The sequence below is a fragment of the Talpa europaea genome (assembly GCF_964194135.1).
Source record: "Talpa europaea genome assembly, chromosome: 14".
Classification (NCBI taxonomy): Eukaryota; Metazoa; Chordata; class Mammalia; order Eulipotyphla; family Talpidae; genus Talpa; species Talpa europaea.
The window spans coordinates 81,322,740-81,348,686 of record NC_140082.1 but is presented as its reverse complement, the minus strand read 5'-3'; the positions used below and the strand labels follow the sequence as shown (position 1 = coordinate 81,348,686).

General features: G+C 44.4%; 1 protein-coding gene across 1 annotated transcript in view; it reads left to right on the top strand.

The window, feature by feature from the left end:
* The window catches only part of ASB7 (ankyrin repeat and SOCS box containing 7), a gene marked incomplete at its 3' end in the record, with an annotated part of 32,121 nt that extends 20,383 nt beyond the window's left edge, over window positions 1–11,738 (top strand). Inside the window, exon 3 of the mRNA XM_084253508.1 lies at window positions 11,599–11,738. Coding sequence (XP_084109634.1) covers window positions 11,599–11,738 — 140 coding nt within the window. The remainder of the gene's footprint in view (window positions 1–11,598) is intronic.
* Window positions 11,739–25,947: the final 14,209 nt, after the last annotated feature.

The following is a 25,947-nucleotide window of genomic DNA, read 5'->3' as shown; positions in this document are numbered from 1 at the left end:
GAGGATCCCAGAAGTGCTGACATACAGGAATGGACTAAAATTCTCTAAGCTGAAAGTGAAGAGCAAAAGATTGTAGGAATGATGGCCCAACTCAAGAAAGAAAAGTGATATTTATGCATGAGAAAATGTCAAAAGAGATGCAATAGTAAAACTTCAAGAATGCCTATTTCAAAAATAAAGATTACTGAGGATACAGTTAAGTGACAGAACTCACCTGGAGGAATCCGACTGTAATTTAGGGCTTTTCCCTCCCCTCCTTATCATCTTCCTGTTCCACAGTGTAAACTCCCTCGTCCAATGTGTGAACAAAGGTGTTGCTCGGTATATGAAATCTTTTTTTTTTACAAATTAATTTATTTATGTATACAAGAACTGGGGTACAGGACAGAGAGGCGGGGGGGGGGTGAGAGGATTCACAGAGACAGAACAGGCAGACTGACTGAAATACACTGCTGAGGGGAGCAGCAGGGAGAAAGGAGAGGTCTGCTGCACCCTGTGGGCAGCTCCCTGGCCAGGGATCGAACTCATGCTGCAGAGGCTGCAGGTTGCTTCACAGGCTGCGTCTTAACCCCTTGCGCCACCAGGGAGGCCCCCCCAGTATATGAAATCTTTTCAGAAAGAAAGAGAATTCCATGCGGAAGCTGGGCAATGACTAGCAAGAACTTTTTTAATCTTACGGGGGTGGGGACGGGGAGAGAAAGGTGGGATTTTAATCATCTGCATGCCTGGAATTTTGTTCCAAGAGAAGTGGTGAAGAATTTACATTTTGGGGGAGAGCTCATTTCTGACATTTTCTAAAAGTTTTTCTAAAATTCTAGCTGTCGTAATATATTTTAAACAAAATAACATTTTATTAAACAATACAAGAATATTTAATCACATAACTTAATCACATGAGGGTCTGGAAAACACTCATGATATTATTTTCTCTTTCATAAATAAGTCATAATTTAAGGGTAACTTTTGTAAAAAGAAAGCATTTCAGCCCTGGGTAGTTAGGACTGACCATTTTCTCTTTGTATGAAATTGTTAACTTTGAGGGAGTAACACATAATCTAGGGGAGCAACTCCTGCCCCTCGTCGGGCCACTGCTCAGAATGCCAGTGGGAAGAGAGCCACACAGAATTGACCTTGGCCTACGGGAAGGACTTTCTTCAGTCAGCCACCTCTGCAGCCGAAGGGGAGGACTGGACAAGTTGACACCTGTAGTTCCTTGTGCAAAGGGGAGGGAAATTGAAGGGAAGTTTTAAAGAACATGGTCCAGTCTCAGAGGAGAGGCAGCAATCAGCCAGTCAACGACCTGGCTCCCTGCTGGAGAATGCCCCTTGCGAGGAGGGAGCGCCGTGTGTGATTGGCTAGATTATCTGCAGAAAATCTTGCTCCTTGTGCAGCTTGCCTGGAAATGCTTTAATTGTAGGCCTCTATCCTTTATCTCGAGGAGAATGTTCAAAGGCAAAGTGGAATCAAAGGTTCCAGGGCCACATGTCATCTGTCCCTCCCCTTGCCACATCTCTACTCACTAAGAGTGGAGATTACCTCTGTGGAGCTGCTGGTTCATTAAGGCATATAGGCAAGATTTTACTATTCCCATCTAATATTTTCATTGGTTTTAACATAGCAATCAAAGTTATTTTCAATGGCTCGTCTGATAATTCCAACATCTGTGTCATAGCTGTCTAGTCTGATGCTTGCTTTTTCTTTTCCGACTGTGTTTTTTCTTGCCTTTTAGCATGTCTTGTGATTTTTATGGAAGCCAGACATGATGTATTGGGTAATAGGAACTGAGGCAAATAGGCCTTTAATGTCAGGTTCTTATGTTAATCTGACTGGGCTGTGTTTGCTGTAGCTGTAACTGTAGGTGCCAGAGGCTTCACACTCCTCCGGTTCCTTGGTTTTTATATCTCAACTCTGGGCTTCCCTATGTCCCCCCTCCCTCAGCTGTAACCCACAGTCCTGGGTGAGGGAGAAGCCTGTGGCAACTGGAATCAGAAATATCCATTTCCACAGGTGGGATATCACTCTGGTAATCTTTTTCCTTGGAGAACAGGCCCTTGTTATGGAAAAGTGTCTGGGTGTAACTCACAGCAGTTGTTCTTACCTTCCCCCTGTGAGGGCCACTGACCATTCATCTGAGAACCTAGTGGGGTCCCTGGACATAAACTCAGAACGTGAGGGAGGCCTGAAGGCTGAGGTGCTCACTCGAGCTGGTCCACACTCGGCTTCTGGAAGTCTGTCAGAATTATTAAATGTTCCTACCGGATTCCGGCTCCAGGGCTTCTGCTCAAGCTACTCAGATGTTAGCTGTGACTCTGGATTTCCTCACCTCCAGATTTTGTGGGGGAGGTTTGCCCCGAGTCTTCAGTTTGCTGTTGAATTTAAGACAAGTCACTGGTCTTGCGTTTCTTTGGCTTTTTTCTTGTAAAGACTAGAGTTGCGGCTCCCAAGCTCTTTACACATTAGAGCAAAGCTGAATGTCTCTTCTTCAGTTTTATCACTTTTACTCAAGATGTGAAAAAAGTCCTGTCCATCATCCCTTGCGCTGAGGAGACTTTTGCCCACTGGGATTAAGAGGCAGGCGGCTTCCATGTGTTCGCCTAAGGACCCCTGCACGCTGCCTGGTCAGAGGTGGTATTAAATCAGCCGAATCAGAATGAGGTGGTGGAGAGAGCGAATGGGCTCTTGACCCAGTGTCTGACTGACCTAATAAACTTGGCCAAGCTGCTTGGTCCTCCCCCATCTCAGTTTCCTCCTCTGAAAAATGGGGGATTGGGTCATAGTCCCTGGGGTGTCTTCCTTTTTAGAATTCTTGCCAGTAACCACTCTTTAAAGAAGATGATTTCCTGCTGTTCATGATTTTATTTTATTTTTTTTGGATTTGTGTAGAACAGTGGTTTTCAAAGTGTGGACTCTTGGGGGTCCTCCAGACTGATTTAGGGGCCAGTGAATTCAAAACTAATTTCTCAGTGATGCTAAGATGTTACTTGCCTCTTCTACTGCTCGGATGTCCACCCTGATGGTGTGAGAGCTGTGGTGTGTGCCACTGCGTGCCAGGGCAGCCGCCCCAGAAGGTACTAGCAGCCTCGTGTTCTTCCCCATCAGCCCTCCAGCTAGCCCAGCTTCGCTTTGGAGTGTTTTCAATGACAAAGCAGCAAAATTAGCTTCATTAAGTCTTGTTCCTTTGAGTGCTTAAATTGAGAGTATTCATACTCTGCGCCAAGGCACTAGGACTGAATTAAGGGAAAACACTTTCGTCATTTGTTTGAGCTGAACCAGCAGCATTTCTCATGGAACCCCACTGCAAGATACATGATGACCAAACTGCCAGCTCTTTAGTCTTGGGTACCTGGCAGGAAGTTTCCTGAAAATGAATAAAATTCACTTGTCACCTTACGGAAAACAACAGACAGTGATGATGATGATGAGTCATAAAATTTGAGCTTTCAAGTGAAAATTAGAATTTGGAAAAGTTTGTTGTTGCCACTGAGAACCTGCCTAAAGGCTTTTGAAATCAGTGGAGATGTTAACAAAATGGATTTGTTGATAACATGGAATGAAATGGGTCGACGTTGGAAAGCTCTGCATCACCCAGTGAGCCCATGCTTTCCAGAGGCCTAGCGCCTGTCGGTACAAAACCACACGTGTGTGCAAGACACACTCAGAGAGCAAGGCGGGCCTTCATGTGAAGAGTATAAACAGTTCATTGATTGAGTGTCAAATTCCATGTTGCAGCTAACCTTTTAAAAAACACCACTTGATAAGTTTTGGTAGCATATCAAGGAAGAGCCACAATTATCTTAAAAGGTTATTAAACTGTCCCTTCCTTTGCCAAGTGCATGTAGGAGTGAGGTTGGGTCTTCTTCGCTGCTTCAGTCTACATAGCCTGTCACAGTAGACGGATGCAGACCCCTGAATCCAGCTCCCTTCCACAAAGCCGGGCCTTAAGAGAGAGTTGCAGGGGTAAAACACTGCCATTCTTCTGACAAAATCTTTGTTTTGAACGGCAGCTTTTTCTATAAAAATTTATTTCAACTGATAATTTCTCACCATTTTTAGTAAATACTCAAAACTTTTTTTCCAATTTTGGTTTCTAAATATGGTTAATAGAGATAGATATGGCTCACATTAAAAAAGAAAAAACTCAGGGCCTCCCCTGGTGGCGCAGGTGGTTGAGCGCAGCGCTGTGAAGCTGTCCACAGCCTCTGCAGCGCGGGTTCGATCCCAGCCGGCCAGCAAGAATCCCACATGGCGAGCAGACCTCTCCCGTCTCGCCTGCTGCTCCCCTCAGCAGTGTATTTCGTCAGTCCATCTATTCTGTTCCCCGCCTCTGTCTCTGGTGAATCCTTTCACCCTCCCATGCATCTGGCCTGTACCACGGTTCTTGTATTAAAAAAAAAAAAAGAAAAGAAAAAAACTCTTTGAGCTCCTCCAATGTCAAGAGAGCACAAAGGTCCTAAAACTGAAAAGTTGAGACCTAGTGATGTGCTATGTCAACATTCAAAAGTTTTAAGGTTGCCCTCTTAACCTGCAGTTTAAGAACCTGATGAATTGCTAACATAGTTCTTCAGTTATAATCAGTAGATAAAATGGAATGCTTCAAATTACTGTTTACCCTTTGCTAGTATATTTGTAGGATCAGTAGAGATCAGTGATTCTTGAAGCATGTCTATAAAATTGTGGTCCTATGAAACGCTGCAGAGGTGAAGCAGCTGCATTCTATCACTTATATATGGCTGAAGGACTGGTACTCTGGACCCCAGAGCCCAGCTTCAGAGATTCAGTGCATATGTCAGAGGTGCCAAGAAGCCCTTGAGTAAATTAACCATTTAACTTCATTCCCCAGGCACACAGCTATAATTGGTTCCTGTGGCTAGTGCTGGTGTCAGCTACTCTTTTTTTTTTTTTTTTTAAAGATTTAAGATTTATTTTTTATTTATACAAGGACTGGGGTACAACCCAGAGGAACGGGAGGGTCAGAGAATTCAGCAGAGACCGAGCAGGGAGCAGAACAGGCAGATGGACTGAAAACACCGCTGAGGGGAATAGCGGGCAAAGCAGAACAGGTCAGCCCTGCCATGTGGGTAGCTCCCTGGACGTCTGGGAATCTAACCCACACTGCAGAGGCTGTGGACAGCTTCACAGCACTGCACTCAACCTGCTGCACCACCAGGGAGGCTCTGGTGTCGGCTACTCTTAAGGCCAAGAATGTACTATTTGGGCTTGTACTTCCTACCCAGAGCAGTCACCTGTGTTGCTGTGCACACTGTCCAAAGACTTGAGGGGAGCACTCAGCATGCTTCAGAGGTGCCAGAAATAGAGTTGTGTTTGCTTTGTATGTTTTAAGGAATTAAATGGCTCATATTTCTAAGAGAAAAAGATGAGATGGGAATTGAGTTGGGTCAGCTGTTCTGCAGGAGACTGTCAGGTACTTAAGCTTGTTGCTTTCTAGAACATCAATCACAGGTGCTTTAAAATACTATTTAATAAATAATATAGTTACCTGAAATCTGTTTCTATTCAAATTTCAATGATAGCCAAGTGCCGAGTTTTAGCTGCTGAAGGTAAACAGTCCAGAGTTTCAAATTTAAAAAGTAAGAATACAAATCACGACTCCTTTTTTTTTTAAGAAAGTGAAATTCAGCCTGTGGCTTTCTCAGCTAAATCCAGTACCGTGGTAGGTATGGGAGCAGGTGACCACATAAAACAGCACCCCTGCATCAAGTGCTTTCTTGTGTTTCTTTCAAGTTCTTCAGAAACCAGTTTCTTTGATGTTTTTTCTTTTTTGTAGGATGACTTTGCAAAACAGTGTTACCTAGTGTAACTCCGGAGAAAGAACTTGTATAATACACTTTAGCTAGTTTTTTTTTATTATTATTATTGCCTTTTTTCTAATAAATTGAGGATTTTGCCCAACATCTACATTGTAGTCATCTTCAATCTCAATAATTAAAATCACTTTTAGAAATAGACACAGTAGCACACTACATTTTAAGGATCTTTGAGAAAGTATCAGCTTATTCTATACTTGTTTCATCATAATTTGTTTTACTTCCTGTTACGAATGTAGGCTTTGAGATTTTTTTGTCATTTGTCAGAAGTAATACATGGTTTTATTTGGCTTGATGCAGGGGAAAAGATTGGTTGAAACTCATTTGCCTATGGAATAGAAATGTAACCAGTAGAAAAATAACCTCAAGGCTGGTAGTGTATACATTTGGATTCTAAGAGTTAAATCAGAGCAAATCAAAAAATAAAAAAAAAACTTTTATTTTATAATACCATCATTTTCATTTTTAGGCCAGCTAGAAACCGCCTTTGTCTTCTAAAGTAAAATTTGTTTTAACACATTTCATGTTAAGTCCCTGTGAAGGGAATTCAGAGGCAAGAGCAATGAAATAAAACATATTCACGGTGGGGTGTTAAAAAGGGAAACTGAGATAAAACAAAGTGATATTGGAAGGCTCCCAGTGTTGACCTAAGATAGAGAGGAACAAATCAGCTTCTCATAAAGCAATCCAGGGAAATGAAATTATTCTTCTTGTTTCTTTACCAGCCTTTTCGCTAACACCAACCTCTACCCTCTTCTCCAGAGAAAAACCTTTTCATTTTTTTTTTTTGTTGTTATTGTTCACTTTGGTTACTTCAAAATGTCTTGTCTCTCTGTCTACCTTAACGTTTTATTTTATCCAAATAAATAATTTTAGCGTATCATAAATGCAGTAATGGCAAGTCACAGGAGGTGGTTTAAGAGATTTAATTTTCTAAATTATGCTGCTAGCCATAGTTTTGTAATTTATATTAGATCAGACCCTTCAAAAGCTGATTTCCTATTTTATACCAGCCCAATTATTACTAATGATGGGCTTCTTTACCAAATGGAAAGACTAATAATCCTTTGAACTATTATGTAATTCCATTGTAGTTAGTTAGGGTGAATACCTTGTAGTTTTTTCTGCATCCCCCAAAGTGTTTGTAATTCCTTAAATTATACTCTTTTTGTGAGATATCCCCCCGGGTCTCCCCTGTTACAATCCCATAGACAAGGCAATTGTTACTTAACAGGGTAGGGATTAATTTTCTAACACGCCTGGTAAACATTGTGTGCGCCTGTGCCGAGTTTTTGCTTTATTCTCTTTCTCTGTCCTCTTTATTTCCTCTGCCGCTGCCTCCTCTTCTTTCCTGGACCCTTTAAAATTTGGAGCAGTGCATTTTTTAGAACATAGTTGGTGCTCAGTAAATACTTTGGGAGACGTTATCAAGAAAAGCACTTTTTTCCCCCATTAGTCTTCTATCCTTAAATGGGTGTTTCTGAAAAGTAGCTCTTTACATAGTCTCTCAGCTGTTACAGTGAGTGGACCTTGTAGCTCTTTATTGTTTAGCCTTTTTCTCACTCAGTCCTACGTACTACTACCCGGCAGCATGAGGCGTCCAGCACATCATCACTGCACATGTCTTTTTATGCAGTTAAAGTTCTCAGGTCATACAGTAAATTCTAGAATATGATTTCCATCAGTTTGCCCAGGGCTGTTTCCCAGTAATGGATTACAGTTGCCCCTTTACTTTTATTCTCTCAACTAGTTTTCTTACAATTTTAACACCAGGAAGAAGGAGACTTCAACTTCCAAAAAGCAGTCCTCTACTTTTGTGGGAAGGAAAAGCAAATGTTATCCTTACAAGTATTTGAAAATTAACTTTTATTTACCAAATGCTTCTATAGTTCTCTCCCTATGTCAGTACTATGCTAAACTCTTTACCAAAATGTACTTTTTTTTTTTTTTTTTTAATGGGGAAAAGGCCCTAGAGCAGGTGACTGGGGAGACTATTTTTTTTTTTTTCAAAGATTTATTTATTTATTTAGACAAGCACTGGGTACAGTCAGAAGCATGGGAGGGTGAGAGAATTCACCAGAGCCAGAACGGGGAACAGAACAGGCAGACTGACGAAATACACGCTGAGGGGAGCAGTGGGTGGCAGGAGAGGTCTGCGCACCATGTGGGACCCTCCCCGGCAGCCGGGGATTGAACCGGCGCTGCAGAGGCTGCGGGCAGCTTCGCAGCCCAGTGCTCAACCGCTGTGCCACCAGGGGAGGCCCAAAATGAACTCTTTTTATCCTTGTAAAGCCTATGAAGTAGGTTTTGGTAATTCTCAGTTCATGGATGAGGAAACTGAGGCAGGAGGCTACGTAGCTTGTCAAGATCACACAGATTGTACTTGGTGAGGCCATGGGTCAAACCTAGGCAGTCAGGCTCCAAAGTTGATGCTGTTAACCATCCAAATACACTTTACTATTAAAAGTCATTCTGCAGGCAGCAATTGTAGATGGATAAAAAGTATTTAAAAGATAAGATTCTCCCAGAATATTAAAAGACTGCCATAATCTACTGTCTAAAGAAAAGAAAAATCAGTAGCTAATTGAGTAAAATTTTCTGACATTGAAGCATGGAAAGTGAGTTTTCCCTGAGTAACTCTCATGCTGAGGCATCTTCTGAGGGTGGGTGCGTTTCTGTAGCTGTGATCCTGAAACTAAATCGCTAGCTCCACTCTTTGCCCTCTTGCATTTTATCACAGCCAGTGATCCTTCCAGTATTCTGCCCGGGAATCTTCTTAACAGATCACTGGGGCATTTCCAGGGTGCCAGACTTTCCACCACTAATGCAAGCATCCCCTGTCCTGCAGCTTCTATAACATTTTTCAAGCTTTCCTTTAAGCCCTCATCGACAGCCTCCTCAAAAGCCCTTTCCACTCCCCGGCCACTATGACAAAGCCACATGTTTTAGATTTTCTTCATGGCCATCCCCCGCTTCCAGGGCCCTCAGATCTCCCTTGGTTATCTAATGCTGCAAAATGTAGTGACAATAAATGTAGTAAGACAGTAAGTCATCATTCTCTGCTGTATGCAGTGTCACCTGGAGCCTCTCCACTGTCAAGATGGCTACTCAGTCCAGATTGTTGGGCAGTGACCTCTGTTCGTTTTTATTATAACTGTGTGGACTTCCTCATAGGATGGTGGTAGCTGTTTTTCCAGGAGTGAATGACCCAAGAGCCAGGTGAAAGCTTGTGTCCCTCACAGCTAACAGCATACCCCATTTCAAGGAGAGGGAAAGTAGAGGCCATCTCTCAATGATGGGGTGCCAGCCACATTGTGAAATAGAACATGAGGCACAGGAGATATTGCAGTCATTTCTGGAGATGTTGTCTGCCACCAGTGGAGAGAGACTGGAAGATTCTCCACTGTGTACCAAGCAAATTCTGATCATTTCTGTTTTGTTGGATATGTTTTCATTTAAATATGCATGTGTACTTACATGTCAGCATCATCCTCGTCCATTTTTTGCCAGTACATTGTGGGTTTTTTTTTTTTTTTCATTAATACTATACTTGAAAAGAATCTGCCATCTATTTGAAAAAGCAAATTCTTTACTTAAAACAAAGAAGAGTCACATCTAATTCATATTCTGGTTTGCATTTACAGATCCAATACTGTAAGGATTTATTGAAAAATGACAGTGATAATTTATTCTCTTCCTAATGGTAGCCTATGAATGGTGATGAAAAGTAATTCAAAACAGGTTAGAAAATGATTTGCTGTTGACAACGGGTGTGTTTTGCAATGAGTAGATTGCTTTATACTTTAAGGACAAGCCTTATGAAGTATTAATTCATGTCACTGGTATTCTCTGAGTATTATGTCAGGCATTGAGTTTACATTGGCCAGTGAAGCCCTCTGCCCTGTGGAACGTGTCCTGTTGTGAGGAAGATGGACTTGCGCTTGAACAAGAATCACCACCTTGATAAGTGCTGTAGAGGAAAGGGTCGCTCAAGTGTCAGAAGGGAGCATGACACCCCCGCTCCAGAAGTGCTTTTTTAAACAGATCTGGAATTACGAAGACTTAGCCTCGCCGAGAGACACAACCACATATGTGCAGATATCTGTGGCTTGCACCACCCTAGCGTACAGATATTTCTAGGAAAGTAGTCAGTTCTGCTGTGGTTCTATTAAAAGACCATTGATGAACTAACTCTTGGATAGCATGAGTTTATACAGGCCTCACAGAGCAGAGGTCTGCATTTCAAGGAGCCTTTTTGACTTACAAAGCATGACTTAATTTTGAATAATGGTCATCACAGTTAACAAGTACAATTCAAGTAAGGGATAAAGTACCAAGTGGAGCTGTGCTTCTCCATGTATGGTCTGGTATCCCCTTTCGGGGTTTCTGAGGTCAAAATGATTTTCATAAGACTTTGTCTTTCCACATTCCTCTTTGTATGAGGGTAAGTGGACTTTTTCAGAGACTAGGTGATACCATTTCATTGGCACAGATTGAATTTTAGAAGCTTAAGTAAGAATTCATCTATCATCTCTTTAAGCCAGATATAGCTTTTTCATAACAGTGTTATGTTAATATGCAGTGGGTTTCTTATTTTTAAATGAATTTACAAGTAGTTACAAAATTGTGGACTTACGGAATGAGAGTTACCGGTAGATAATATCCCACATAAACAGAAGTTCTTTTAGGTCCTCAAAAAGTGTTTAGAAGTGTGAAAGAGCTGTGAGCCTCTGACGTATGGCATTCTTCTTGACTTTAAGCTTGTTACTTCATCTCTCAGAGACACAAGGAGTCTGTAAAATGGGCTGATGATCAAAGTACTTCCCTCATAAAAAGATTCAACGAGTTAGTATATGTCAAGAGGTTCTAAGAATGCATCCAGCATATGTTCGCTTTTTTTATTATTGCCATTTAATAGGAAAACAGAATTTATGTGACTCCAAACACTCCTGAGGCCTTGTGATTAAGAATTTCTGCTTGTGTCTGTGGCCATCTGTGCTGTTGTGGTAAAACAAAGTATCCAAAAATGCAGGAAATTAGATTCTGTCATCTTGTTTGAGTTGGGTTACAGCAGAAGTTTCTGGGGGCAGGTAGGGTGTGAGGTTTGAAGAGCTGCAGTTTCCCTATAGTTTGGGTGCTTTTCCCACCCTTCTGCCCTACCAATCTGTGCCCTCATCCCCACCATCATGGTTATGCTGTGTCCAGAGTTGTGACCAGGTGGGCAGCTGTTGGGGGAAGAAGCTGCCCAGAGATTGTGCTCCACTTCCAGGTGCCAGCTGGGGACGGACAGCCAGCACCTCATCGCTCCCTCAGCCTTGCACTTTGCAGATGAAGATGGGGAAATGGAGGCCCCAGAGGAATAACCCTTTATGCAGGTTCACTCAGCACGATAGAGGCCTCACCAGAATGACAAAAAGCTTTCTGAGTTGTAGTGGGAATAATACCAGCCTTAGAGTCAGAAGTTAGTTCCAGTCAATAAAAAGCCTGCCTTGACCTTCTGACATTGAACAATGACTTAAGTCTCTGATACTTAGTGTCCTGACTTGTAACATGAAGGTGAAAATATAGACCATCTCGGGGTTGTGTAAAGGGTCCAATGGGACGTCACGTGGTTACCAGGATGAGACCTCTTAGCCAGTCTCTCTAGTCCTTTGCATGTCAAGTTTGTAGAGGATGCTTTCTGGTGACATAAACAATTCTCTTGAGGATCTAGAAGCCTGCCTTACGTATTTTGCTGTATAGCTTGGTGACATTTTTTCTTTCTGTCTTCTAGGACAGCCCAGAAACTTGCAGGACCTGTGCCGGATTAAAATTCGACAATGTATAGGCCTTCAAAACCTAAAGCTACTTGATGAACTACCAATTGCCAAGGTCATGAAAGACTACTTAAAACACAAATTTGATGATATCTGATACACACAGAACTGTGAGCAAGATTAGGAGTTATATTCCAGATACTTAAAAAGGCTTTTTGCCTTGCACAAAGTATATCCTATGCAATTTCTGATTTGCTGTGAAGTCAGAAAGCAGGTATACACCTTTAGGTTTGTTTTTTTGTTTTGTTTTGTTTTTTGCTGTCGTTCGTTCGTTTGGTTTTCATTGTAGGGGAGGGATTTTTTATATATATATAAACATACACACCACATGCTTGAAGGTCTTAATTTGGTTTCTTGGTCCAAGTTTAAGAGGTCCAAGCTTTCTATACAAATAGTGCATTTGCAAAAACCATTTTTCCAAAATGACACAAGCAGGTTTGGAGTGGAGAATTTACCCTTCCCAAATTTATGGTTTCATTGGCGTGCACGATACTGCAAACCATCAGAACACTTATTAAAGGGTGGAGGCACAGTGTCACCCGGGTGGGGGTGGGGGGCGGCCCTGGGTTCTACTGGAAAATGCCCTAAGAACATTTTAAAGAAATATTGTCACCTCCTTCATTTTTAATGAGTACAAATTGGCTGTTTCAAACTGTTCTTTTCCTAATTCATGTAGCTTTTGAATGACATCAATCCAGTACCTCTGCTTTCCTGTTGACGTGCTCTTGTTTTTAACTTATTTTTTTAACAACTATAGTACACTACCCAGAGACAGTGGGTCTCAACTTGTGTCTCTAGTAGAATGGTGTTTTTAAAAAAAATTAATGGGAAAGAAAATAACTTTATAAAGCCAGTGTGTTCTGTTTTGAAAACAGTGCCTCCAGTGCAATACTCTTTCTGGTGTATTTTCTCCATTATTTCACTTGATGTTCATCATTCCACAGCTGGCTTTGACCTGCCCGTGAGAACAGGAACCTCCACTTCTGTTTTAATTGCACAATCATAGTATGTCAGTTAGGCAGTTTCCATTTTAAGTTGTTTTTTACTTCACTTTAAGCAGAAAATTTCATATCCTGGTGGTAGAGTATTCCCTAAAAATAGCCCAAAATATTGTTCAACCATTCGACTGTAATGGTTAAATAATTTGGGATGGTTTCATGGGTTTCTTTTCGTTTCGTTTTTATTTTTTATTTTCGTTTGAAAAAAATTTCTAAAGGGCAAAATTTCTAATGGGTGCACATTTGTATGTCTGGTTAATTCTTAATATGCTAATTAAACATTTCCTATCTGTTTTAAGGTTAGACACAGGGGAGCTCTGGGGGACAGTTATCCTACTTCCTTGGGTGGATCAGACATAGGTTTGCAGTGTAAACACTGATAAAGTGCCAGTAACAACAACGGAAAGGTTGCAGAGGCATTAGGGAGTTATGATGGGGCCCTTGAAAATGTGTTTTCTGCGTGATTTGTCATCGCATTTGTTTCAAAAGAACCTTTTCAAATATCCCAGTATTGTTCCTTAGTGCTTTGGGGAATTTCAGACTATTTACACACGAATCACAAATGTGTTATCAGAAGTTTACAAGCTAAAGGGCTTCCCTTGTCTAAATTTCGAGTTCTAAGTCATTAAGTGTAAAACTGTTTCACCTGCAAAGTGTGTGCAGGCCAAATTAGGGGCCTGCTCTGGCTTACCTCTTTTCAGAGCCAGCAACAGTATGTTGAGCACAAAATTGGTTGTCTTGGACGCAGCAACCTCAGATCATTGGATCGGCTTGTGCCCAGGCAGTGCGCAGGTTTCTGAAGAACAGGCCGCCTTGGAGAAAGCATGACTGCAGGGAGCCAGAGAGCATGTGGCCAGTTTTGTAAACAAACCAACTGCAGCCTGATGGATGGAAATGGATGGTCTGTCCTTTTCCCTTTTAGCGTACCTCCAAACAGTTATCTCTCTCCGAGAGACAGAGTCCCGTGTGAACATGCGCTCAGAGCTGCGTTCTGGTTCTTTAAAGAAGCCAGGTCAGGGTAAGACACATTAGCAGCTTCAGGGACATGGCCTGGCCAGAGATGAACTGAGTATCCCTCCTCCCTGAAGCCATTGGCTCAGGCGACCAAGAAGGTATGAGGGGGGCCGGGGGATCCTGCACTCGGGGCAGTCATGTTAATGTTAAGTTCACACAGAGCTTATTTCCTCATACGTGTGTATTAATTTATTTCAGTTTCAAATGATTTTCTTTTTGCCAACCGTTCAGAGGTTTCCAAACTAAGTTAGCGATTGAATTTGAGTCAGGGAATTCCAAGTAAAAAGATCAGATTAAGGTAAATTCTTTGTTCTGTATTGCTGCTGTGACTTCAGAAAAAAATTATGAGAGCTCTTCCTGGAATTGAAATTTCTATTTAATGAAGAAGTGTATAATTCCATTATTTATTGTTTGAGATTTGATTTATCTGGAAACTTAAAAAGAATGTTTTATTTTTGTTGTTAATAAAAATCCCAATCACATATCCTATTTAACAATAACTAAAATGTGTCCAAGTCAGTAACTGGTGGAATATAGGAATGCATGTGCAGGTCCGCATTGAATTTGGTCGGCAGAGAAGCATCCTGCAGTCACATAATGAATAGGGAGAACAAGTATTATCCAGAAAATCAACAAATTTTTTTTTTTAATTTTTTTTTCAAAATCTTGACTGAAATGTTCAGAATACTATCAAATTTGTCACTGACCCTTCTGTGTTTCTTTTGAAATTTATTATTTAAGCCTATTCCTAAATCTTTAGAAAAATATATTTGGCACGTACACCAAAGAAACCAGCTCATAAAAGATTATGATCAGTAATGAACTGCAAACCTCATCTTTTGAAAACAGAAGATTTTTGTTGTAAATATTTGTGTTCATACATGTACAGCAGAGTAAGAGTGTTTTTTAGATTATTTAATTCCCATAATTCTAAACTATTTACTACCGATCAATCCATGGTTGTTAGTTTGGAGGATTGGACTGTTTTGGTTTTCAATACATTATCAGTCACGGTCGGAACAGCGTTTCCGCTGAGGAGTTCAGTGTGCTGGCAGTAGCAAGAGTTCAAGTCCGAAGTGTGTGGGAGTCTAGCGTGATGTGTCAGATGCACACCCTAAGGAACAAGAGTATAGTTTAATGACCAGAGTGGACCACATGAAAATTGAGATTCTAACTTTCCTGCAGAATTGCTCATTAGCCCAGAATGTGATTGGGATGAGGCCCTTTGCCCACAAATTTAGCTTTCCTGTAACTCCTAGTGTGTTATACCATACTGTATTTTGTTCTTCTTTTGTAATGTAAGTTTTGCTTTGGGTCAATTTGAATTAAAAAAAAAAAAAACTTAAATCTGGTTTAAAACCTATCAGTCTTGTGGTGTTTCTTTCTAGTCTGCCTTAACTGCTTTATTATTGCCAGCTACTAGGTGAGAGGAAAACAAGTCTGTCTTTGCTTCATCACCTTTTTAGATAATTGGCAGTTTTGTAAGCGTGTAATCCAGAAAACATCGGGTTTTAGATCTGATAAGGCAGATCTCTCCATTCATGCTCCCTTTGGGGAGCATACTGCAGATACCAGCCCACAGAAGACCCCACACCCTAGAGCGTGCTGATCCAGCACCATGTCTGGGCCCTACCTTGCACATCTGGCCTGAGGGCAGAACTGGACCCCGGTGTTCTAAGCACAGAGCAGGGGAAGCAGTTCACATGGGGCGCTAGAGGTAGCGTCTTAGCCTGCAGGAGACAGGAGCCAAATGACTTTGATTTCACACTTCCTCTATGGTGCATAAGCATGACTTGATTTAGGAGAGACCTCAACTAGTATGAGTGATGGTGTGCTAAGGGGAAGGGAGGGGGCAGGCGATTTAGCACCCCATGCAGAACTGCGGTGTGAGAGCCTTGTTGCAGCCTTGTCCAGGGCTTGGCACAAATGAAGGCCAAGAATGGGACATTTGAAACTCTTCCTAATGATCCGCAGGGGAGTTCAGATGTGAAACATAGCTGTGTTACTTGGAAATCTTGAGGTTATTCCTTTTCCAATATGATGTAAGAAGTATATTGTTTTTTCAGCTGAAAGACAATTTACAAAAATGGCTTACTACCCAGTGATAAAACAGATTATCTGCTTGATAAAAAAAATACTTCCACATCCCACGTTGTTGGGTTTCAAGGATGAAAGAAAATGGATTTCTGTCATCTGCCTGTTTTTAATGTGGCTTAATTCTGTGTTCTCTTACATCTGACAAATTTTGATGTTAGAATTTATATTAGCTTAAAATACCAATAAAAATTTTAAACATCCACTGCCAGATACTGATATTTAGGAATGAATTGATGTAGACTCCTAGGCTACAAAGGTAATTTGTCTTTATTCTGCCACTAGTTATCCTCTTATTAGCTATAAAGTCTCTTTCGTCTTAGATAATCAAAGCGAAGGATCAGCAAACATGGCGCCACTAGATCTCGAGACTCTCCTTGGGTGCTGCTGGCCAGTAAGTAGCGTGCAAAGATTCGAAATAGATTTCTCTGAGATCATGGTGTGTTTTATAGATGTTTCTCTATCTGCCAGCAGAACTCTATAATTACTGAGCGACAGTTCACATTCCTGAATCCCATTTGAAACGATAGGTGATTAGTAGAAGGTCCTTTAAGAGCTCCTCTGTATCGCAATAAAATCCTGACCTCTTGCTTGGGCTCTGGTTGTCCTGAGTATTAGAGCTGCTCTTCTAGTTGCATTTATTCAGCTGTGCCAGGGGGCCTTGGATTGAGTTTCAGTTGTATCTCCACCGGCTGAGTGATTTATCAATTCTGAAAGCCTATAAACTATTTGGAATTAAGACTCAGACTAAAGCAAGTTCTTTCTCTCCTTGCAGATAGAACCTTAAGAAAAAATGTCCCCCGGTCGTTTTGTAATTATTATAAATATATTTTAAGTTTTGGTTTGTTCCAACATCTGAAAAATCACACCTCTTTTTTAGTGTTTCCTTTTAATTAAGAAGTGTCTTGAAATCCACATAAATGTCATTTTATGTCACATTAAGTAATAATGAAGTGATTCACTTTTTTGTGAAATAGTATTTTATGAATCAGAAAAAAGACGGCCCCATTGGAAAGTGGGTTTCCACTGAGGTTGAGAAACTCGCTTCCGCGGCGAGTAGCCGACCCTTTGTGACTGACACAGAGGAGCTCCAGCTGCAGATACTTCCTATTTTATCTGGCAGAAGGAGACATATTTTCCTTGCTGCTCAGTCTTGAGCTAATGTTGCTTTTCTTCCTCTGATGGTTCTGGGTCAGGTCAGACCCAGAAGAAAGAGGAAAAAAAAAAAAAAACCACTTGCAGGGCATGGACTTTCTATACATGACCATCATGTTTCTCTAGAAGTTTCCTAGGTTTCCCCCGCTTCATTGTGACCACTTCACCCGTTATGATGTACACACATCTGTGCAAGATACAGCCTCAGCCTCACCCCGCCATGCTGCTTTTGTGGACTCATTTTTGGGAGCCACATTCCTTGTCTCCTTGGCCTTTTCTAGGTAGGAACATAGCTTAACACCATTTGGGAAGAATGCGTAGTAAATTAGTCTGGGCAACTTGCATTTCCCATCTTGGGTAGCACCAGAGAGGAGCAAATGCAGTTGCTTCCTGGCTTATCACTGGTGTTAAGAAATCATGCGCTTTGGGTCTCCTGGGCAACCAACTCCTCGAGGACAGACCCTGGGTCTTATTTGCCCGAATGTCAAACTGTTTGCTGGAAAACATCTGTTTTCCAGATGAAGCTTTGGCTGCATGTGGCAGTTGGCCCTCAGCCAGTGACTTTGTGCCTTCAAGCCTCCAAAGAGAAACCAGGACCGAGGGAGGACATCCCCATGCCCCAAGCCAAAGTGCAGGTGAGTGTAGTCCTAACCCCAGCCCGCACTGCCTGTGGCAGCGTGAGCAGCCTCCTTCCTTCTGACCTGCCCCCCCACCCTCCCTCTGTCCCAGACACTGGGCAATGGCCCCATGATCACTGCATGATCACGGCGGGGACAGGTTCCTAGAGAGAGACCACCGGACGCTGACTGCAGGGGATTCTCTCCCCCCGGAGCTCCCCCACCACCACGAGCCCCAGGTCACTGGTGCACCTTGTGGGGCACGTCTGTGTATGGTCAGCGCCCTCTGCTCTCAGGGCAGCTGGATGGGGACTTCCGTGCAGCCCCTGGCCACCACCACCCCAATGCTCTCCACTTTTCCATAGACCACAGGGATGCCCTCATTTTTCATGTAGTAGGGAAGCACTGGCATAGTTGGCCCTTAGTATCTTTAATTACTTCTCCTCTACATTCACCTACCTGGCACAGTGCCTCCCATATAGTGGGGGCTTAGCCAGTATTTGTCAAATGAAAGACTCTAGTCCAAATCCTTATACAGGCGGGATAGATGAGCAGTGAGTGGCTCTGTCTATGGATGTGGTGGTTGGTGGTGTGGGATATCAAGCCGGGTCTCCCACCTCTAGTTCTGCCTGAGGGCTCTGCCCTCAGGTCCTCCTGTTTCCAGTGGAACAGAAATTGCCCACTGTGAACAGTGATAATGGGATGAGATCCATTTGACAAGACTGGAAACAGGGTATTATATGTGTACTTACTGGATTTAAGCCCATACATCCATCAAACTGCCTCTAACTTCCTCTATTTTCTAGAAGTTCATGTTTGCCTCCACCCTGCCTTTTTCAGTATCATGACCGACAGCAACCAGCTGGGGTTGTGGGGCACCCTCAGGAGCTGCTTTGCCAGCCCTGTGAGTGTGGCGATGGGGTCATGTCTCTTGCCGCTGTGTTTAGGTTTTGCCCTGTGTATTTACGAGATCAGCTAGATGAATAAGTGGGCCGGTCGAGGGTGCCGCTGGCGTTCGCACGTACCTTACCCCTCAGCTTTCATTAGAGTTGAGACTGATAATCCACCCACCTTTGCATCATATGCTGATCCCTCACACTCATAATATATATTTCCACTGAGAGTTGGAGACTTGCAGAAGAAAGAGGAACTTGGATAATTTTGTCTTTGAAATAGTCGAATGGAAATAAATATCCTTGATCAGCAGATACAAAAAAATACTTTATTAAATTGAGGCAACATTGGTTTCTATCACTATGTATGTTTTAGGCTCACAACTCTTCAAATGTATGTTTCCACACCACTCCCCACCACCAAAGTACCAAGAGCCCCCCACCACCGTTCATCACACCCCCTCTGCTCTTTGCTCCACCTGCGCGTCCCAGTAACCTGGGTTCTGCAGTCAGGACACGAAAGGGTAGGGTTTGGTCTTGCCTGTTCTGCTTTGTTTCTTTCACATTCACAAGGTTGTGATACCATCTTGTAGAAACCAGATCTTTATTACCTGGAGGTTTTTCCTGAAGTTCATAGAAAAAGCTGATCAGTAAATTAATCTAAACGTTTCTTAGAGCCGTAGATCATTATGTCTAGGAATTAATAAGTTGGACCCGTTGATTTAGATGCGGTGCCCAGTACAGCTGCTGGCATGGAGGATGTTCTGTCGTTAGTTTGCTCTAACTCATCAGCCTTGACTAGGGTAATGATGCTTTATTCTAGAAAGTACCATTGGCTCAAATACACTATCCATAAAACATTGAGGCCCTGTGGTTAAAATCACAACACTCATGTCAATAACATGCCTGTCATTTCTCTTCCAACTTCCTGTCAACTGCAATACCGGATGGATTCGAAAGTCACGACCACCACCTCACGCCCATGCAGGTGCTCCTAGGGCGTGCAGCGTAGCAGGGACGACCTCACCCGCAGGGCTGATACCAGTGTTACAGACATGGGGGTGTCTTGCCTCATGCATCTCCTTGTAGGGAAGTCAATCCCTGGAGCAAGTGCCAGATAATGTCCACAGTCCCTTGACTAACTCCCAGCTAAACTGGAGCCTAGAACTGAGCCAGGCAGAGCAGGACCTGGGTGATCCTTGCCAAGGAGCCTACAGGAGTGGGGGGCACTCTCTTGCTTGGGCTGGCAGAGCTTTCCGTGTCCCACTCTGGGCCTCGGAAGCAGCAATTCAGCTGCAGCCTTAGTCTTAAATTTGTGGGCGAGCTTATCCACCCTGTAATGTGAACACTTTGGTAACACCAAAAATGTTACCACCCACCCCAGAGGGACAGGAGTGTGTGTGTGTGTGTGTGTGTGTGTGTGTGTATACTAAGTATTAAAATCTTAGATGAAAAGGGATAAGGGTGGTGGGTATGACTCTCCTGTCCTTGGCCTTGTCAGGAAGCCTCTGGAAGGCAGAGACCCAACCTTAGGCTGGGTCAGCGACAACATCTGCATTTGTTCACCAGTTTCTCAGTATTTGGTGAGGAAGGGAGCAGGTGCAACTGGGCTCCATGTCCTGGTACCAGTGAGAACACAAGTGACCTCTAAAGCTAATTCACGTTTTTCATTTTGTTCTCCTCACCTCGGGGCTGGAGGTAGGTAGAGTCTGTCTCACTGATGAAGAGCTGAGGTTGAATGTTCGTGCAACCTGCCAAGCTCTGCCGACACCTCCACTTTCACGCCTCCTCACCAGGAAAGCATTCCCCCAAGCCTCTGAATTAGCCTTCCTTGGGCCCCTGTCCTGGCCACCTCCTATCATGTGTGGCTTCTCTATCTTGTTCTTCACGCAAGCTCTTCCTCTGGGCTCCTCCTGCTGAGTGGGGACCTCCCAAATGGTGCATGAAATGCCACCTGTGTGTACTTGTCACTTTTCTGGGGAAGTGGGGCCAGCTTCAAGTTGTCAAAAGGGTTTGTAATCCCCCTAGTGTCAAGAAGCTGCATGGAGCACCCCCTGAGGCACCTCCTGGCATCTGTCTCCCTGCTTGCCTAGTGCCAAGAGAGCTCACAGACCTGGCCCATCCCCACTGCTTTGTCTCCATCCCTAGGGTACCTTGGGTACCTCAAGGACCAGGTGACTAGAGTGTGAGCTCACCTTCTGCTTCCCCACACAGGGCCCCATCAGGCCCTGACTGGGTGGGGTTCAGCATCTGCTCCTTCCATCCCTCCTTTTTCTCCCCACATTTTTGGTCAATTCTTCCCTTTAACTTTCCCACATGATCCTGAAAGTCTGTCTTCAGTGAGGAGGTTTCAGTAGCAGGGAGTGTTTTTAAGCCTAGCAGGGGTCCTGCGCCCAAGCCAAAACCAGGAGAGCCTGGCAGGGGGCCTGGCAGCAGCAGCGGTGCTGGGCCCGGCTCGGAGCTCCTAGTGCTGTCAGCCTGACTCCGTGGGTTGCCAGGACAACCTCGGACAGACTCTCAGTGCTGGGAGGGAAGCCTCAGCCATGTGGGGCATCCAGAATGATGGGCCATGATGTGACCACTCCGGGGGAGGTTCACCTGCCTGTGGGCCCCCGAGGGTCACTGTATCATCAGCGCAGGCCCTGCAGTGGCCGGTGGACAAAAAGGCAGGGTGCTGACCCCTCATTTCATGGCCTCAGTTGCCTCACTCCTGATCCAGGCTGGCTCCTGAGGTGTCGGCCCACATTGCATCCTCTTCAGGACAGCTTTGTGCATTAAGATAAAAGGGCTAGTATATAGGCTCCAGTGTGGAACATCTGAACCCCAGATTATACGGCCATTCCTTTGAGATTCTATAGAAGCACTTACTCATAAAGCCTCTAATTAAGTAACTGGCTAGCTTCAGGGAAATGCTTGATGTTTAGGAAGCTATTAGGGGGCTCAAAAAAAAAAAAAAAAAGGCACCTGACCTGAGATTAACTGATATCATGACTTCCTTCTCCATTTAATAACTTTTTAAATTAAAAAGTGCTTTAATCACCTTCAGTTTTAATGGACAACTATAAAGGCCTGCTCCGGAGAAGCTCATCTTCACATGACCTGTGGGCCTCTCAGTCCTCAAGCCAGAGTGTACCCTGGACACTCCATGGTGACACCCTTGCAAGGAGACCCTGGTTTGCCTCTTACAGGGGGCACCCCGGCTCCCTCTGCCTGAGAGAGCCCAGTTGGAGCAACCACACTCCACCCTTCTTGACGAGCATGTCCACAGAATCTGGGAACATTTACAAATGATTCAGTTGAGGATTGCTCATTCAATACATATATTCCATTAATTATTATTATTTTTTTTAAATTCAGCTGGCATTGGTTCACTCCACTGTGTATGGTTTAGGATGCGGGCTCACACCCTTTGGGTGTCAAAACATAAGTTTTGTACACCGACGCCGGGGGGTCCAGAATAGGACCAGCATTCAGGAGCCAGCGGTGGTGCCCAGGTGACAGATCCAGGTCGCTGGGAGAGGAGAGAAGCAGGGCCGTGTGGAGGCCACTAGAGCGGTGCTTGGCCCATGACCTCTAAGTTCAAAGTGGACACAATGCACGGAGTGTGATGGTGCGCAGCTGTGTACATCAACACAAGGGGGGCCTCGGGCTGGAGCAGCAGAATCTTCTGGAAAGCTTGTTAAAATACTGCTGCACCTCACTCCCAGGAAACAGAGATGCTGCTGGCTCAACCCCCTCTTCCAGCTACTCATCCACCTCTTAGACGCTTCCACAGTGACAGAGTATGAGAAAGAAGAAGGAAAACGCGAGTTACTCTAAGATGTGACCAACACCACCTGCCTCCTCGTCCATGCGCTGTGAGCCAAGGCCGCCATGATTCTCAGCAGTGACGCATGAAGCAGTCCCTCCCTTTCACGGGCTCGCCTCGCACGGTCGGCGTTAAGTGAACAAAGACTCCAACCACCCTGCCTCGTTACAGGCTGACTCCACGCCCAGGCCTTTATGTCTCCAATTATCTTTTGCAACTACTTAATTTAAGTTGGGCACAGACAAAACCAGTAGCCTGTAGTTCTGTTATCCTGCTGTTATTGTTCTTCAACCTAGTTTCGCAGCTCGTAAATAACGTGTCTGGTAAACATTAATAATGACAGCCCTCGCTGCTCCGGGAGGGAGAGACGAGGATTCCGCGAGCATGTGTCTTGGCGCTGCCACCAGGCGGGCTGCCAGCGGCGGGGCCTGGAGACAGCAGGAGCGTCGGCGGGTCCCGAGTGCTCCCACCGCCGCGTGGGCCACTGCCACCTGGGCACCCCAGAGCAGCCCGAGGGAACCACAAATCCTTTCCCAGCCCCTGGACGCAACCTGGGTTTCTTGGGGGTGAACCTGGTGTAATCTGCTATCAGGAAATAAAAAAAAAATCAGTGAGGAGAGAGCATCGTATCAGATGCTGCTGAGCCAGGCTGCCAACACAGAGCTCTCTGGGTGGAATCTGCTGCTAACAGGAACAATCAGCCCACCCTCCCGAACAGTTGTATCGAAGTGCAATTGTATTTTTTTAAGATTTATTTATTTATGCATACAAGAACTGGGGTACAGGCCAGAGGTGCAGGGGGTGAAAGGATTCACCAGAGACTGAGTGGGGAACAGAACAGGCAGACTGATGAAATACACTGCTGAGGGGAGCAGCGGGCGCGTCAGGAGAGGTCTGCTGCACCATGTGGGTAGCTCCCTGGCCGGGGATCGAACTTGTGCTGCAGAGGCTGCAGACAGCCTCATAGTGCTGTGCTTAACCCCTTGCTCCAGCAGGGAGGCCCCTCGAGGTGCAATTGTTACACCAAAAACTCACATCTATGATGTGTAAGTTCTGAAGCTTCCCTTTGGAAAGTGGAAAAAGCACTTGAAGGAAATGGAAAGTCAAACTTTATCAGCCTGGCTTCATGGCAGCTGGCACGACCCCAGGACAAGGAATGAGGGGCTCCCTCAAGGGAAGATAGCATGGGCCTGGAGCAGCAGGTCAGGATACATGTAGAAAGGACAGCATGGTGTTCTCGGAGGCTCTGAGCGCACTTCCTGAGGGAGGTGCGGGCTACTCTGGTGCACCCCGTCAGCATTGTTACACCAATGCAGTCACAGCGTTATAAATTAGAATGGACCAGAAATCCTTCAAACGGGCAAAGGCACTTAATAAAATCTTTAGGGCCTTTGCATCCCTAGAAGGATTTCAAGGGTCCTGTATGCCAGTCTGAATCTCCTAATTTGCCAAATTGAATATTTTTCTAAAGGGAATTGCAGCTAAGCCCTGGCCGGCTGGTCTGGGATCACAACTCCCCGCCTGCTGTTAAAGATTTTATTTTTCCGTCTGGAGCTGGGAGAAACCAAGTGAATATGAGAGAATTTAGATATCTGGGTTGTGATCATATAGGTGTATTTGCTATTGTTCTCTGAATCTTAATGATTATAGGTCCTTTGTAGGAAGTGGGGCCGGTTTTCACGCTAGTTTTTGGATTCCACCAAAGAGCCTGGTGCATTGCAAATATCCACTCTTTATGTGGAAGTTTGGGTCTATTTAAGTTGAGGAACAGACTCCCAAATTGATCGGTTAGGTTGGTTATGAACATGGCAAGGTTTCTTTCAAGACAGTGGTGTGCAGCGCCTACTGTATACAGTGCCGTCAGCCATCTGCCAATCAGAGAGCAGAAGCAGAAACCTCCACCTTCCAAATGTTTAGACTCCCAGAGAGAAGCAGATAAAGCAGGTTGCTCATGTAATGGAATCGCAGCCAGGGGGCTGGAAGAACTAGAGACGAAGGGTTGCCAGGAACATGCCTGGCTCTGAGGTCCAGCTCCTGGCTCTTTCTGATGAACTTGCTGACGGGCCTCACACCAGCCAGGTGACTCTGGATGAGTCATTTGACAAGGAGCTGCAAGATTGTCAGATGCTAGAGTGACAGAGAAGACAGGAAGAGAAAGCACGGCCACCCAGGCAACAGATGAAGCTGCCTGGCCCATTGGGTCGTTTGTTAATATACCCCCCTCCCCTCCACACCCGCCTCCCTCACGACTACACTTAGTAGAGGTGGTTTCTGAAAAGACTGCAGTCCATGCTCTGGGGTCTGGTCTGCTCTGAAAGAGGGTTTAGCACCTTAAAACTCACTTTGTAAAAGTGCAGCCGCGTGATAAATAAGCTTAGCCTCGGTAATCACTTTTTTGCTTTTACCAATTACGCTAGGCTGCCTTGCGACCGAAGTTAATGCCAACTAAGAATTTTAAAGAAGCCTCATTTTCCTTGTCTAATTAAATTAAATACTTGAAAGGTGATTCACATGTTGATTCCCCCCCATTAGTCTACTGAAAATTACAGGGTCTTTTAGGAGCCGGGGACATGTGATACCCTTGCTCAGCTCTGGGGTCAGGGGCCCTCACCCCTGGACACTCCTGCTGGCATCCCAACCACCCATCTTTTTGTGTGCATCTGTCCACGGTGGGGGTCTTGGGCCAAAAGTGCCCAGGAAAATTCAAGGGAGGGCACCATGCTAGTTTCTAATCCACAAACACTTGCAAAGGAGGTGGATTTTTGATATTCCCAGGTTTTTTATATTCCAGACATGCAGTGGACCTCAAGGGCAAGATAAAAGAAAAACAACCTTGGGGCCTCCCCGGTGGTGCAGCAGTTGAGCGCTGGGTTGCGAAGCTGCCCACAGCCTCTGCAGTGCCGGTTCGATCCCCGGCTGCTCCCCGGCCACCAGAGGAGGGTCCCACATGGCGCGCAGACCTCTTCTGCCGCCCGCTGCTCCCCTCAGCAGTGTCCTTTGGTCCTTCTGCCTGCTCTGCTCCCCGCTCTGGCTCTGGTGAATTCTCTCACCCTCTCGCGCTTCTGACTGTATGTACCCAGTGCTTGTATAAATAAATAAAAATAAATCTTTAAAAAAAAAAAAAAAAAAGAAAGAAAAACAACCTCTTTCTTTCCAGTAGTTTCTGTTATCAACTGGGAACAGATTCACCTGTATTGAGAATTCATCCAGTCAGTGTCTCTAATCATCCTTCTAGGCGATCCGGATGATTTAAACACTGAGTAGACGCTGGCAGCTTATTTCAGTGTCGCCCTTAGGATGCTGGCATTTGAAACTTGCAATGCTTTTCTGATTTTGTTTCCCGCCCCTTGTTCTAGATCACACACATACATTGCAAACTGACACAAGCTCTCCGTTCCCATTTCCTTTGCCTCTGAGAGGCTCTGGGAGTGGCAGGAGCCTGGTGGTATGGGGTGTGGGTGAGTCTGCTTTGCACAGATGTTTGGAGAATCATCCCTGGTGAGTGTGTCTTGTGTGGGTTTCATTGGGTGCATGTTTTGGTAAGTCACTATTTCCAAATGAGGATATGCCCTTGCAATGTAAACAATGAATGGATAATGTTAAGTAAAACATGAAAGCCCCACCCCCCTTGGAGTGTGGATTTGCACAGGTACATGTAGATTTACACAATAGTCCCTCTGCAGTTAATTTCTGTGTTCATGTTTCTATATGTGGCTATGCCTAATTC